This window comes from Chrysemys picta, chromosome 6, assembly GCF_011386835.1.
Source record: "Chrysemys picta bellii isolate R12L10 chromosome 6, ASM1138683v2, whole genome shotgun sequence".
NCBI classification, from domain to species: domain Eukaryota; kingdom Metazoa; phylum Chordata; order Testudines; family Emydidae; genus Chrysemys; species Chrysemys picta.
Window position 1 is genome coordinate 88,409,252 of NC_088796.1, and position 16,947 is coordinate 88,426,198.

General features: G+C 39.9%; 1 protein-coding gene across 6 annotated transcripts in view; it reads right to left on the reverse strand.

Annotated features, from left to right (window-relative positions):
- DAPK1 (death associated protein kinase 1) overlaps positions 1-16,947 on the reverse strand; it is a 117,619-nt gene that overhangs the window by 42,347 nt on the left and 58,325 nt on the right. For 5 of the 6 annotated variants that reach the window (XM_005304301.5, XM_005304299.5, XM_065550420.1 and 2 more), the window contains exons 4-11: positions 12,387-12,525; positions 10,734-10,863; positions 10,389-10,437; positions 10,273-10,299; positions 9,638-9,790; positions 9,442-9,487; positions 5,650-5,739; positions 3,716-3,808 (exon numbers count right to left, since the gene is read on the reverse strand). In XM_005304301.5, coding sequence (XP_005304358.2) covers positions 3,716-3,808; positions 5,650-5,739; positions 9,442-9,487; positions 9,638-9,790; positions 10,273-10,299; positions 10,389-10,437; positions 10,734-10,863; positions 12,387-12,525 — 727 coding nt within the window. The remainder of the gene's footprint in view (positions 1-3,715; positions 3,809-5,649; positions 5,740-9,441; positions 9,488-9,637; positions 9,791-10,272; positions 10,300-10,388; positions 10,438-10,733; positions 10,864-12,386; positions 12,526-16,947) is intronic. The other variant, XM_065550421.1, reaches the window with a different exon arrangement.

Below are 16,947 nucleotides of genomic sequence, written 5' to 3' on the forward strand. Positions count from 1 at the left end.
GGTCAATGGGAGAGGAGGGTGCTCAACATCTCTCAAGGTATGTAAACATTGAAATTGGGAGGTGTGATTGCAGCTTGTGCAGACATATCAGAGCTAGCTTTGATCTAGCTAGCTAGTTCAAGTACCAATAACACTATAATTACAGCAACAGGGGTTGTGGCCTGGGCTAGCTTCCTGAGTAGAACCCTGGGTACATACTCAAGTAGCTAGCCCATGCCCCCACAGCTACACTGCTCTTGTCATCCAAGCTACCTTTGATCTAACTAGAACAAAGCTAGTTCAGGTATGTCTACACATGCTGCAATCACATCTCCTGATTTCAATGTAGACGTTTTGGGACTGGTTCTGTTTAATATTTTCATCAACAACTTAGATATTGGCATAGAAAGTCAATGCTTATTAAGTTTGGAGATGATACCAAACTGGGAGGGATTGCAACTGCTTTGGAGGACAGGGTCATAATTCAAAATGATCTGGACAAATTGGAGAAATGGTCTGAGGTAAACAGGATGAAGTTTAATAAAGACAAATGCAAAGTGCTCCACTTAGGAAGGAACAATCAGTTTCACACATACAGAATGGGAAGAGACTGTCTAGGAAGGAGTATGGCAGAAAGGGATCTAGGGGTTATAGTGGACCACAAGCTAAATATGAGTCAACAGTGTGATGCTGTTGCAAAAAAAGCAAACATGATTCTGGGATGCATTAACAGGTGTGTTGTGAGCAAGACACAAGAAGTCATTCTTCCGCTCTACTCTGCGCTGGTTAGGCCTCAGCTGGAGTATTGTGTCCAGTTCTGGGCACCGCATTTTAAGAAAGATGTGGAGAAATTGGAGAGGGTCCAGAGAAGAGCAACAAGAATGATTAAAGGTCTAGAGAACATGACCTATGAAGGAAAGCTGAAAGAATTGGGTTTGTTTAGTTTGGAAAAGAGAAGACTGAGAGGGGACATGATAGCAGTTTTCAGGTACCTAAAAGGGTGTCATAAGGAGGTGGGAGAAAACTTGTTCATCTTAGACCCTAAGGATAGAACAAGAAGCAATGGGCTTAAACTGCAGAAGGGAGGTTTAGGTTGGACATTAGGAAAAAGTTCCTAACTGTCAGGGTGGTTTAACATTGGAATAAACTGCCTAGGGAGATTGTGGCATCTCCATCTCCTGAGATATTTAAGAGTAGGTTAGATAAATGTCTATCAGGGATGGTCTAGACAGTCTTTGGTCCTGCCACGAGGGCAGGGGACTGGACTCTATGACCTCTCGAGGTCCCTTCCAGTCCTAGAGTCTATGAGAGTCTATATCCAGACTTACACTTGCAGATTAAGTATCAGAGCGGTAGCTGTGTTAGTCTGGATCTGTAAAAAGCAACAGAGAGTCCTGTGGCACCTTTAAGACTAACAGATGTATTGGAGCATAAGCCTTCGTGGGTGAATGCCCACTTCGTTGGATGCAGATTGACCTTTAGGTCTTTAAAAATACCTCTTACATTCAGAAAGAGTATAACAAATTAATTAAAAATGCCCTCCTGTCTGCATTTCACTTGACATTGCTGTCAACTATAGAACTTGTGTGCAACCAGAAGTTTGCCCTTTCTAAATCATCCTGTTCTTCTTGACTAATTCAGAAGGTCAAGTAGACCAGTCCAGGGGAGAAAGGGAGGAACAGTTGCTATGGTAATAAATCAGGATGTTGGAAACACCGCATTAGAGAATCATAAGCACGTTTGTTTGCATTTCTATAGCACCTGTCATTTTGAACTTTTTCCACAAGTTATACAGACACACCGCTGATAGGCAGCTGCTAGCTACAACTGAAGTTGGAATGCAGGAATCAGGTAGCACAACTAAACACAACAGTAAATAGGAAGGGTAATTTTGTGAAAGGACTCTGGGGCAAGCCTATCCTCATTTCTATGCCATTCCAGAGTACTCAGAATTGCCCTCCAGTGGCTTCGGTCATAGCCAGATGATAGACATGACACACAGCAAACACAAGGTGTCATTCAAAAAAAGGTATTGACAGAGTAGAACTCAACACAGCTATCTCACATGAATGAAGGGGCATATTTCTACTGGTTGCTTTTGCTATCTTACTGTGCAGTTACACACTGCCTAGCCCCATCATGCTAACTCCAATTGGAGCCTCTTGGCCCTATCACTAATTAATAATGAACAAACAGGTGCACAGAAGTTTTTCCTGCCCCCCAACCCCGTCAATGAACAGCTGTGGTATGACTTGAAGCTCTAGAGCAAGGGTGGGCAAACTACGGCCCACAGGCCACATCCGGTCCTCCAGACGATTTAATCTGGTCATCGAGCTCCCGCTGGGGAGCAGGGTCTGGGGCTTGCCCCATTCCCGCACTCCAGCCGGGAGTGGGGTTGGGGGTCGCTCCGCACTCTGTTTAGGGCAGTCAGGAGGGGTCCGTGCACTGCCCCCGCAGCTCCTGTTGGCTGGGAACCACGGCCACTGGGAGCTGCAGGGGCTGTGCCCACGGACGGGGCAGCGCGCAGAGCTGCCTGGCCACGCCTCCACATAGGAGCTGGAAGGGGGACATACCTCAAGCAGCTCCTGGAAGCAGCGGCAAGTGCCACCTGGACCCTGCACTCCTGAGCCCTTCCCGTGCTCCAATCCCCTGCCCCAACCCGGAGCCCCCTCCCACCCTCCTGCACCCTCCAGTCCCAGTCTGGAGCACCTTCCTGAATCCCCAACCCCTCATCCCCAGCCCCACCCCAGAGCCTGCACCACCAGCCGGAACCCTCATCCCCCACACACACCCCAACCCCTGCCCCAGCCCTGACCCCCCTCCTGCCCTCTGAACCCCTTGGTCCCACTCCAGAGCCTGCACCTCCAGCTGGAGCCCTCACCCCCTCCTGCACCCCAACCCCAATTTCATGAGCATTCATGGCCCGCCATGCAATTTCCATACCCAGATGTGGCCCTCGAGTCAAAAAGTTTGCCCATCCCTGCTCTAGAATGTGTGTGTCATACATTTTTCCATTCTATCTGTCATAACACAAAGGGCATTCCATAACTGTGTCAGTACAAGGGACAATTCCTTCTTACACCTTGAAAACTAAGGAACCCTACAGACTTCTGTGGTTTCCTGACTGAGACATACAGATCTCCTAAATCTAAGGCATGCTAAGCAACTGTGCCTTTACTGTGGTGAGCCCTCGGTTGCGCAACTCCTTAACATCCATCTCAAGTCAGCTTGCCCCCGCTTTTACATCTAACTGCTTTACTTATTCAAATTTGGCTACTGCTTGCTCATAATTATTTCCTCTCACATGTTTTCCTGAAACGTTTACATTGTAGAAGCACTTACATTTTTATTCATTTTAAATATTCTAAGCTTTTTTGCTAAAAAATTATGGTTTATATCATACGGTACCCTGAGCAATTCAGATGTATTGATCATTTGCAGGTTATTTTATCATTACTATGGTGTGAAAGTTTCTCATGAATCAAAACTACAATAACATGATAAATAAATTTGAAACACAAGTTATTGGACTCAATGCAGAAGTTAGTGAATATAATTCTATAGTCTGTTACGCAGGAGGTCAGAATAAATGATCATAATGGACCCTTCTGGCCTAAAACTTCCTGAATCTATTCTTGCCACATCGGAAATAATATCCATTTTAAAATATTTCAGTATTCATGTTGTTATATGTCAAAGAATTTAAAGCATTAAACCAATAAAAACATATGCTTACCAGAGTATCATCGCTCCTAGCAACACTCATGTTACTTCTGGATAGGAAGGATCTTGATAATCTTTGGCACAACGAAATTAAGCGTACTGATTGCTTTTTAAAAATAAGAAAAGAAAAGCTATTTTTACTTAAAATATCAAATAGAACATTTGTGATAGGAAGATACTTCTTTTAAAACAAACTTTATCACCACAGAAAAGGAAATTTGTGGTTTTAAACACATTCAAGTGGAAAGAATTTTTGATAAATCAGGTTTTTCACTGTTTATGCTGTTTACTCATTGGGTTTCATCTGTACTGGTAATAAAAACAAACAGACTTGTCTGTTTCAGTAGAACACCAATGGGTAGCAAACATTGGATTTAAACATTTTTCTATGCAAACAAAAAAAATTACCTGTACTAAATTCCCCTTGTCCATATATTTCATGAAAATACTTCTATGAACGGGGTTTCTTATTTTAAAATGTGCACACACACACAAACACACACAATTTAATTCAGACCTAAATTATCTGACAATGTTCCTTTAAATGTTACATTATACAAAAGGATGAAGAGGTCTACACACTGCTTCTTCTTGGACACCAGAGAAGACTGACATTTCTCTTTACAAGCACAGTTGATCCCACTTAAACCAGACACTGAATCTTGGCGAACAGATTTCTAAGGGTAGATATTTAGTATTTTTTTTCTATTGCTTAAGCCAGAGAGAAAAATCCTATTTCTTGACCTCTATTCCAAAGAAGGAATTTCTCTTTTATAATTTATGCATCCCATTGCTGGCTCTCGCTTAACTCTGGTATCATTGTACATAGATTTCTTATGCTACATCCCTTCCTTCTCTTGCTTCAGTGCAGATCTCGCAGTACGTGTGGTGCAGAAGTGAAGTTCTCTCCTTTGCTGATTCTACTCCTTATACCTACCCATACTCTGCCAATTCCATGCCCAGTTTCGGTTTACGTGAGCCTAGCTTCTGAGTCTTTCAAGGTGTAGAGCAGGGGTCGGCAACCTTTCAGAAGTGGTGTGCCGAGTCTTCATTTATTCACTCTAATTTAAGGTTTCGCATGCCGGTAATACATTTTAACATTTTTAGAAGGGCTCTTTCTATAAGTCTATAATATATAACTAAACTATTGTTGTATGTAAAGTAAATAAGGGTTTTAAAATGTTTAAGAAGCTTCATTTAAAATTAAATTAAAATGCAGAGCTCCCCGGACCGGTGGCCAGGACCTGGGCAGTGTGAGTGCCACTGAAAATCAGCTTGCATGCCGCCTTCGGCACACATGCCATAGGTTGCCTACCCCTGGTGTAGAGCCTTAGACTGTAATCTGTGGGGCAGGAACCAAATTTTTGCTCCCCTCCCACACTTTTGACCAACACCAGTTGTTTCCTTTTAATTGTTTTTAGACTAGCCTCCTTGCATATTTACACTGCCATGCACACCTATTACATCTGACATGACATTAGAGGCATACAAATAAATATAATAAAATATAAATGCTTTTCAAATTGTAAATATGCACTCTTGTTCTTTGACTGTCTTGATAATATATAAAAACAGTTTATATAAAATGAATACAGCTCAGTGCCCAACAATAATTTAAGTATTCATACTCAGTCCAGTAATGAATAGAATTTCTCTTTAGCTTTTTACGCTACATCCCCACAACCACAGTAGCTGAGCGCCTACAAATGTACTCCAAGTCAACACAAGAAGAGGATTCTCCTTCCTATTCCCCCATACTGCAAAGACTTTGATTTGGTACTAAAATGTATTTTCTATTTTTAATGAAGCTTCAGATAGTAAATTTCATTTGAGCAAAAAAAAAAAAAAAAAGCAATAAAATTAACAATATTTCACTTGTGTTTATCCTGAGAAGAGAATGCCATTACATTTATCACCAGCTTTATGAAGACTTGCTAAATAACTTACTTTCCATTTTCTTCGTGCTGCAAACTTTTTGAATTTCTCCATATTTACTGCAGATGCTTTTCTGCTAAGTGCTTGTTGGGTATCCTTAGGCTATGAGGAAAAGAGGCACAAAAGGATATTTTTAAATATCCCCCAATTATGCCACTGATTTCACAAAATCATCTTCCTGCTGTACAATTTTAACTCGTACTTAACAATTATCTGCGGTTGCAAAGACAGTGAAGTCCACAGCATTGCAGTAAAGCATACAAAAAGGCACCATTCTAATATGCAAGACCTAGCAGAGTGTGCAGTCAGTATCATTGAAGAAAGCAGCAGGCACTCCAGGAAGCCACACCTGTAGAAATTTCATGTGTTCCAAAGAGTCAGGGTCTCTATGCACATATACCATCCCTCTTTTTTCCTTAAGTTGTAGTTTAAAAAAAAACCCAAACCCTAAGTTCCATCTCATTGTGTCCTAAAGACAGTTTATGAATACAGTGCTGACTAGAGGCATAGACAAACAATTGTACCACCTTATTCATATCACAGAGGCATTAAATTGTCACCTCTAAACATAAACATAAATTACAAGTATCAGTATAGTTAACTATTTTGCTGCTGACTGCCTTAGCGGAAACATCCAGCTAATGAGCTTAGTCAGAGTAGTTGACTGCTCTATTAATTTGAAAGATCTTTCCAGAGTAATATGGTAGCAAGTTTCAAAAGAATGTTAAATGTTTTGTAAACCTTTTAATTTTTTTTAGCCTTAACCTAGGACTTCTCTCTGTCAGGCAGAGACCCCTCCCCCATCCTGGTGTACCAGCAAAGACCTGCTTTCTGTAAGGATTTCCTGGTTGATTATAAATGCAGCCCAGGTTTTGTTCTGCTTTCAGTATAATCAATTTGGTATCCAACATCTCCCATTTCATTTCACTAGTTTACAAGTCAAGTCCCAGCTACAACTGTGATGGGCTCCAGTGCTGCAAGCCAGCTCTCAGGGCTTACCTATATGATGACTTAATGTGCGGCAAGCTGGTGTGTGAATCTACAGCCCTCTTGCTGGCAGCGCACTAAGTGGCAGTGTAGACCCTGCTGCCATGAACTAGAAGTGTGCTTTAGGTAAACCTGTTCTATAGAAGTTTTAGTGTGTGGCAGCAGGGTCCACTGGCCACTTAGTGCACAGCAGGCTGATGCGCTGTAGATTTACACTTGAGTTATGCACTCCATATAGACAAGCTCTCAGATCTAACACTGAGCACCAACCCTCAGATGAGTGCCTCCTTGGGTTAAGTGACCTGGCACTCTCGGTGATTAGGAAGGCCCCAAATGCCAGTGTACGATCTAGCTTAACATAGGGAACTGGGGTGCTAGATTGTTATTTTTTTAAACAGGGGCAAATGGTGGCAGGAGGACGAGATATCTAGAAAATCAGGGTGTTCAGGCTATCAGACTAACTTCTTCTCTTGTGCCAGGAGCTGGAAAACTTGAACCAGAGTAACTACATTAATATAAAACTGCTTAAGTACAATTTAAACCAGTTTAAGTGTGTGTACTTTTAGAGTTCATACTAGTGTAACTAAACTGATTTAGTTACTCTACCTAAAACAGGATGAAATTTTTCAGCAGTTTTTCACCAAAAAAAAAATAAAAAAAAAAATGCACATTTGGGTTGACAAAACCATTTTGCAAATTCATATTGATTTTGGTCAAAACTTTTTCAGAAATCTCAAACTGAAATGTTTCAGTTTTTTGGGATATAGTCACAAAGAGACTTAACTGCCACTCGCAGAACTGTGGTGGTATTATACCCAATATCCCAGTGGCTGGAGCACTCACCGGCTTTTTGGGAGACTCAGGTTTGAATCCCCACTCTGAAGCAGGGATTTGAACCCAGGACTCCCTGAACTATAGGGTATTCTGGGGTGTCTGTCTCTCAATCTCTCCTGTTGAAGCTGTTTCACATTAAATAAATAATTAAATATTTCTTTGGGGCATGGGGAGAGAATGACTCTAGTCTGGTAGTTAGGGCACTCAGCTGGGGAGACACCCACCTTCCAGTCCCTGCTCCAATGAATACTTAATAATTTATACAAAGTAGAATATCTTTTAATAGGAGACACTGAGACACACCCTTCCCCCCAACAGTTAGTACTTCAGTGATTAGGGCACTCACCTGGGATGGGTGAGACCTGAATTCAAGTCCCTGCACCAGAGTGGGGATTCAAACCCACATCTTCCACATCCTAGGTATAAAGGAGGCAACACCACTACCTTGCATTTGTGAACGTCCCTTTGTGAATCTAACCCTTTATTGACAAAATTCTTTTTCTTTATTAAATTAAAGGGGTCAAATGCCCAAAATGTTTAGTTTCAGGTTGAACAAAACGTTTTGTTCAATCCCAAACTATTTTGTTTTGAAACTGCTAGGGACTTGAAAAAAATGGTTATTTGCATAGCTCTAAATCTAGTGCAAAAAATCTGTACTAAACCAACTGTTGAGTGTAGTTACACTCTGAAGAGACTTTGTAAGAATGTCTCAGAGAGGTTCCATGATTCTGGTTCAATGCATTTAATCTGGAAATCATATAGTTAACAAGCAGAGATTTCCCCCCTCCCCTAACTATCAGCCTTGCAAACTGAACCAAGTACCTTGAGAGCCAAGCTGCATCTTGTACATCATCATGACCCAAAATAAAAGTTCTGGGCAAGCCAGAATATGTTCTTAGTGACATTTCCATCACTCCACTGCTTTTACTGACTTTGCATAGGTATAAACAGACTGGAACTTAAAGCATTATTCTACTGATTGTGCATAAGGAGGAACAGAATCCATCTCACTTCCAATTAAGAGTGCTGGCTCTGCAGGGCTAACAGCAGTATGCACTTATTTTGTCCCCTTTATTTAGCTCACAAAAGGAAGCAGACAGGACGGAACTTATGCAGGGAACAGATCTAGTGAACAAAGAGCAATTTTTACTCATCCTTCAGAGCACAACTGCATTTGAATAAGACCTAACAGATTATTATACAGCAGTGTGCTGGATGAGGCTCCCAGGAGCTCCTTGTTGAAATTATGTTACCATTAAATGTAAGTGAATGTGGGATGATTGATGGAGTTAGGTCCTCTCTGGATACTGCTAAATCAAGTCTTCCAGAGATGACAAGTGGCAGGGGAAGGAACAATTTTATTTTAATTTTTCAAAACCACACTCTTAGATATGGGCCAGATTGCACCAAGTATCAAAAAAGGCCAGAAGCCCTATTCTCCCACTTGTGACCTAGCTATCACTCTCCCCTGTGGAAAAGATGACACCATATCTTAGAAAACCCTACTCAAGCCAAAATATTAATTGGGCAAGAAGTGGATCAGTCCCGCACTTCCCTTCTTAGCCCAATTAGGGAGTGAGGAAGAGACATGGCCCTCCTTAGCTCAGTCATCATTTAGCCACACTTAAATAGGGATTTGAAAAGAAGGTTAGGAAGAGGGGGAAACTGTATTTGATTCAGAAAACGTATCTTTGTTGGTACACTTTTTCCTGAACATTTGTCTCTCCCTGACCAAGCATAAGTGTCGTCTGAATAATGGGCTACAGTACTTGCCCATTACTACCATGTACAGAACATAACTTAATTAAGTCCATAGCCAATATGCAGTAGCCTTCAATTTAGCTTTGCAAACAGCAATATTTATTAAGTGGGAACACCACTTTATGCTTTCTAGTTTTCATGAAGTAGTTGAATAAGCACAAGTATACATACTACAGATTGATAAACAAAAGAGAATATAAAGTGAATTCCTTATACACTAACCTTGATCCAGGGATGCTGCAAGCTATCTAGAATTGTCATTCTCTTCCTTTAAATGGGAGGAAAAAAAATACTCCTTTTACTTTGTTGACTCTAGCAGATCATATTTAATTAACGAGCACAAACACAGAATACAAACTGAACCATGATATGTAATTCAGGATGCCACAGAACAAACACAGTAAGAGAAGTAACTCACTTTGGATCCTTAACTAGAAGTCTTCTGATAAAATCTTTAGCTAGGGCACTGGTATTACTGAAGAATTCTTCCTCAAAGTCATAATTCACAGCTGATACGTTTGCTAATGTTTCTTGTTTTGTTTCTCCAAGAAATGGTGATGCACCACTTAGGCTGTTAAAAGTAAGATTGGACACAGTACATATTATATGCTACATGCCATTTCATCCCTGCAAGAGCTGACAAGGAAGTGCAAAAAAAGAGGCTTTCTGCTTTTAGAGTTCAGACATATCTTAAAGATGACCTGATCTTACAAAGACGAAAGCTGTGATTTAACTCCAGAGAATTAAGATTAAAGTCACTTTGGAACACTGCCTAATCATCTAAACAAGACTTCCATTCCACTATCTCAGCACTGACTCTTCGCTATTATTTTAACAATTATGCTATAGCTTTTTTGATTACTCAACTTTAATTAGGTGAAAATCATGTATAATCAATGCAGTTTAGTTAAGTGGCCATATGCTATGTATATGTCTTATTGACATCAAAAATACACCACACAATTGAAAGCCAAAAGGACAGAATCAGAATATGATGTTAGAATAAAACAATAAAATGTTCCCAAAGCATGATTTATGGATTTTGATACTTACAGAATGTAAGTTATTACACCGATGCTCCTGGAAAGAGAGAGAAAAGGAAAGATTCAGAACAGTAATATAATATATAATAATGACAGCTACCATTTCAGAATGGTTCATTAACTTACCACATATCTGCCTCAAGACCAAGCGGTTCATAGTTTACTATTTCAGGAGCTAAGAGAGAATGAATAGTATGTGAAGTATATAAGCAAACAAAGAAGCAAAAAGAGCAGTTTTATTTAATTCTGACACCTTAAAAACACTGATTTATAACCTGCAATGTCATTATAACAGAAAATCTTTTACAATCAAGTTACTGCTGAGGAATATGGTATACTTTACAAAATCTCAAAATGTCATTTATTGCACACAAATTCTGTAAATCATAGCTAAGTTGAGACATGCCACATGCACTGTTTCATAGGCTTAAGGAAAAGAAAACAATATATTAAGGCATAACCTGTACTCACCAACAAACTCTGGTGTTCCAAAGATATTTTTAAACTCATTTCCAAAGTCAATTTTGTGTGCTAAGCCAAAGTCAATAATCTTAATGCGGGGCTTTGGTACATTTCTATCCAGCAGCATTATGTTTTCAGGCTTTTAAAACAAAACAAAAACCAACAAACAAAGATTTCATAATTTGCACAGGCTACAAGGAAAGGCACTTAAGTATGTTTCAGTCTCTTGGCCTTGCCTTAAAAATACACATTCCCTAGAGAAGCCACATTAGGATTTTAACATGGATTAGCATGTTTTAGCTAAAGTGAAATCCTGGCTCCACTGAAGTCAATGGCAAAGGCTCATTGATTTCTGTGGTGACAGGATTTTACCTTTAGTGCAGACACTGCAGTTGTAGGTTCAACAAGCGTTAGCTAGTTGAGGTAAACCCTAGGCTCTCCTCTACCTGGGACGACGAACATGTTAATACTACAACTTCCTTTGATATACTAGGATTTTAACATGTGTTAGCTAGCACATGTTAAAAATTCATCTTTGTTTCCATAGTGTAGACATGGCCATTATCTTCAGGAGGACTTCAGCACCTCTTTAAATACCTTCCTTGAATTGAGATGCCTTCCTGATTTGGGGCCTATATACCTCCACAACCCAAAAATCAAGAAGAAATATCAAAATGCTCAACACATGAAAACACTGATGGCTATGAAAAGAGAAAACTAGTAAAATGATATTAAAAAGAATTCAAAATATTAATGGAGTTCACATATGCAAAAATTCATAGACATTTCTCACATAATATTACTTTTTTCTTTTCACTGAGAAATTGATCTGAAACTGTCTTTTCACTTTTTGGAAATTGCTACCTGCTTCACAACCATCCTTGACAGTAAATAATTTTGTTGTCCTGTTTCGGTTTAAAGAAGTGCAGATCTTTTGAGTGAAGGCATTAGATGCATGGAATGGAAACACAGCCAGAAGAATTTTCCAGTTCAGAATGTTGTATTAAAATTAGAGTAGGGTAAAATTAGTCGGTAAGTTTTTTTTTTTTTAAGCAAAAAATGCAAATTTAACATAAAAATGTTTTGCAAATGGGTGTCAGTTTTGCCCAATTGTGCATGTAGAAAACACACAATTTTTTGGGAAAAAAAGTCAAAGCATTTTGTGTCAACTTTTTTTTATTTGAAATGACCTTTTATTTTGAAATGTCCTTAAATTTTATTTTAAAATAGTAAAAAATTGCTTGAAATTTACATGAGATGTTTTCTTTGACCTCAAATGATTATTTGTTCTGATTTTTCAGAATTGCCGGGGAACTGAAAAATTGATTATTTGCACAGCTCTAATCAAGACCACATCCACACTACATACAATTCCTAACCTGACATAGGTTTCAAGATCATTCTTGAAAATGATTTCCAGGACCATAGTTTTGTTGGTAACTGCCAGTCTGTGTAAATGAGGGAAAAGCATATTTTTCTTTTTAAATAAAAGACGACTGGAAATGATTACTTCTCAGCTGCGTTCTCCCTTATCTATATAGGCTGGCAATCACATTTTCAAGAGGTGATCTGTGTTACAACTAGAGATTTTTTCTGGGTAGCATAATCGGGACTTTAAGGGGGTTGCTTATAGTACCCCAAATTTTTTTATGTCCAACATACCTTGAGATCAAAATGGGCAATTTGCAGAGTGTGAAGATAATAAACACCATTAAGGATTTGTTTGAGAAATTCTGTGGCCTCCTCCTCAGTCAGAGATTCCTTTTCAGCTAAAAAATCAAAGAGCTCCCCACCTGCAACACTGAGAGAAGAGGTGCGGGGGTTATTGGCAAGAACATTTTAACTTATTGATTTTTGTAGCTTAACTGTTCTCACAGCCATCTTATAAAGCATCCAGCAGCTCTTAATGACATTCATATCAAAACAGAACACGACAATTTGCATAATGTAATATCTACAAAATCAGTACGACTTTTTTCCCTCCTCCTGAGAATACAGTGGATAGATTTTAACAAGAACTGTGCTGGTTTATATAGCTTAAATTAAAATACCCCATACATGTGTATGCATCTTCACAGAAGTTAAAATTCAATGTTAAGTTAAGCAAATATACTTGAACACAGATAACTGCTGGAATAGGTAGAAAACTAAAGTGTTTTAGCATACACTAGCAGCAAAATGCTAGGGAGAAGAATGATTTTTAAGATTAGAAGGTATCAAGATCAGGGTTTATTCAATCTGCAGTTAGCAGCAGCCCCAACATGCTTTATTTGTGCTCAGAGCATTCCAAAACACATTCCAATCCTTGATTTAATCTAGTGCCTTAATCATTCATATTAAAACTGCACTCAAAACATGCCAAACACTTTCAACAGAGGAAGACACAGTTCCTGTCCTCAAGGGCATACCATCTGAAGTGAGAGTTTTAGGTATGTGGGCAGAAAGAAGACAAAGGTCAGAAAGGATGTGTAGGAAACAGCAGCAAGATCTGGACACAGCTTGGAATTGAGGGAAGAGGGAAAGTAAGGAGTTGAAGATAATCCCTTTGTCATTTGAGATAGGAGCCTGATCAACATGGATTGATGGTGATGTGCTCAGTCACTGAGAAGGGGGAGGCAAGATAAGGACTTGAATTCTGTTTTTTACCCACTAATGTATCTGAACACCATTTTAAAAGTTTCCAAATTTCTCTCACTTTGAGGATTAAAACTGAGACCATTGGTTTATTTGGTCACCTCTTGAATCTTAAAAATCATGTCGTTAACTAGAAGTATACTGGAACCCTCCAAAGTTCCTTTATTTTTCACTCCTTCACATAGTGATTTTCAACTGTCTGAAATTCAAAATTACAGCTATTAATTCTGTCCACAAGCGCTATCTTAAAATTTGATCATGATTTCAAGTTTTGATAATTAAAAATAGGATTAATATACAACAATAGCTTTATAATCAGTGTAAGTTTTTGAAAATACATTTGACTTGTTCTATTAAGTCTGTTTTTATGTGACAACTTTCAGCATTGTAATGCAAATTTCATATAAAGTGTATTTTAATGAATTCTTACTGCTTACATCAAGATGGGTGGAAAAAATGTTTTTTTTTAAGTGACATTTTCTTCCCAATAACAATTATAATAATAAAGAATAAAGGTAACTATAATAATTAAATACAAAAATTAGAGACTATGAGGGAAAGGTTTAACTCCTTTTGTTAGTCCAGTAGTATAAAAATGAAATACCTACAAATTAAACATGGCTCACTAGCCGCCTGAGTACAATCCTACTCCAACCCCCCTGGGTATAGTCAGGTGTCTAGCCTGAGCTGCTGCGTGCGGTGCTGCAGCCATACTGCTATTTTTCGTGTGCTAGCTTATGCACAGCTAAGAAGTGCCCTCCCAGCTGCAGTGGAGATGTACCCATAGTCTTCTGTCATAGAATATGAGGGAAATATTCAGGAACACACTAACAACTTCCACCAATGTTTGCTTGCACTGGAGTACCACTTGGTCTCCTCTACAGTCTCATCTTACTCCCACTGACAACACAAGAAAAACAAGCCTCCTTTACAGTCACATACTTCCTACTTATTTCTACTGGTATTTTAATGATACCTATAGCTGCATAACTTACTACTATTCCTATAGATGGCTGTGAAACTGATCAATTTCACAGTTTCATTTAGGGCAACAGGTAACATAAGATGCCATCCGAAAGTGTACTTCTGTTCAAGATTCCAGATATGTATGGGCTTTATAACTAGAGCTGAGTGAAACTGAAAAAACTACAAAATTTCATGGCAAAATTTTTCGCCATTGTGCAATTTCACACCTCCAAAATTTAGACTCTGAAATTTCAGGAAACTGGGTTTACTTTAGGGGACTGCAGCATGTGAAAAAACCCATACTTACCAGAAATATTATTGTGAATTGTTAATTGCAGGAGGTAGCCACAGGGTGGTGGGCCTATCCTGGAGAGGTAGCATAGTTTAGTTCAGTGGTCTCCAACCTTTTTGTGGCCAGTAGCACATTCATGTTTTCAGAAGAGTGTGGCGGGCGCCAACAATTTTTCAAGGCTTCTTTTGTATTTGTACATTAAATAATATGAAAAACATCATATTTAATATTACATAATATATGAATTCAGAGAGAAGAGAGAAGCCAGAGAGAAGCTGCGAGGACAGAGAACACCAATGCCCGCAGCCCCGGAGTACTCTGTCACCAGCAGGCGCGGGGCCCCAGCTTCTCTCCCCTGCTGGGCACTAGGCGGGCCCCACGCCTGCCGGGGACATAGAACACCAGCGCCTGCAGCCTCGGAGTTCTCTGTGCCCGGCAGGCCTGGGGCCGTGGCTTCTCTCTGGCTTAAGCCGCGGCCCCGCGCCTGCCAGGGACCGAGAACACTGCCGCCCGCAGCCTGTAGCCCCGGAGTTCTCTCCCCGACAGGCGCGGGGCCGTGGCTTCTCTCCGGCTTAAGCCGCGACCCCACGCCTGCCAGGGACTGAGAACACCAGCGCCTGCAGCCCCGGAGTTCTCTGTCCCTGGCAGGCGCCGGGCCACAGCTTCTTTCCTCTGCTGGGCACTAGGCGGGTCCTGTGCCTGCCGGGAACAGAGAACACCGCACCCGCAGCCTGAGTTCTCTGTCCCCGTCAGGTGCGGGGCCGCGGTTTCTCTCCCCTGCTGGGCACTAGGCGGGTGCACATAAATGCCCTGGCGGGCACCGCGTTGGGGACCACTGATTTAGTTGATTGAGAAGAGGACTGGAAACCTCTCACCTATCTGCCAATGAATAGCTTTAGCAATATTTTTTATATAATTAATTATTTCAGTAAACCTCTCAACACCAATTCTTCAGCACATGGCCCCAACCCAGTAAAGCACTTAAGTACGTGCTTAACTTCAAGCACGTGAGTAGTCACAATGCAGTCAGGAGGTGGAGGGCAACGCAGCACACCATCACCTAAAACTGACCTCCCCAATTCCTCTTCCAGATTTCTTACAAATCAAGCTGGTTGGTTTTAGCTTCATTACGATGCCCTAGCATGCACCATGTTGAGCTGAAGCCAGTTGATGTGATTTAGGAGAACTGAAAGGTAAATAAAAAGGGTTTGGTTTGAAGTTGCCATATGATTAATGTCCCTATTAGCTCACTAAACTGGACCGTTCAGCACATTTTGCTCAAGCAGATGGAAATTTGAGATTTTATTTTTAGTTCACCTTTAAGTAAGAAGAATTGCTGTAAGTATCCACAGGAGTTCATGAAGCTAGAGCTCAGCAGCATGACAGTAACCAATGACTGGATAAAAATTGCTTCCTGAAGGTAGTACAGATAATCTGTTTATCAGGCACTGTATTCTGTCTTTTTATACAGACTCTCAGAGCTTCTGTACACGGTATTTACACATGCCTGAATATAGTCTCTGCTCATTTTTTTCTTTTTTTCTAGCTGCTGATTGAAGTTACTGGATAAATTCAGTGTTGCTCATTTGTGAGCTAACAACTCTGATTAGCAGAAAGAGTGACCACTATCCACAGACTCTACACAATGACAATTCAGATTAACAGGGTAACTAAATTAAATTCAAGTCACATCTAAATTACATTACTCTTAAAATAAACTACAAAATCTTCTCACCTTTATAGTCGCCCTAACACAATGACTTTCCTTGAAGCACTATACCTTTCCTGATTCCTACAGAAAACCTTTCAGTTTACACATAATATAAGAATACGCAGAGCAGATTATGAAAGCAGAACACATTAGGTGCAGTTATGTATTTCTATTAATTCCTGTAATGCAGTGTTTCGTGGTTTGGTATTATATTATATCCAAGCACCATACCATTTTTATATGAACCCTGCATTCTAGAATGTTTTGTGCAACCATTTTCACATGTTCATAGCAAAGTCAACATCTGCTTCTTCCTTTGTGTTTTCCCATGATTTGTGTGAATAAAATTAGTTAACAGTAACTGGGCTATTATAAAAGATATTTCTATAAACATTTATTGGTGCAAGCATTGCCTGACCTTCCAACAGAATATTAAAAGTGAACTGTACAGATGTGTTTACATCAGGCATGTTCGCCCTGTGGGAAAGGAATTGTATTACATCTCTGGAGAATAAATAACTATGGAAAATGTTTTTACAAGTTATCAGGCCTCCTTAACTATGATATGGGACTAATCACCAGCTCCCACAGGATATCATTATGGATCCTAAACATGGAGT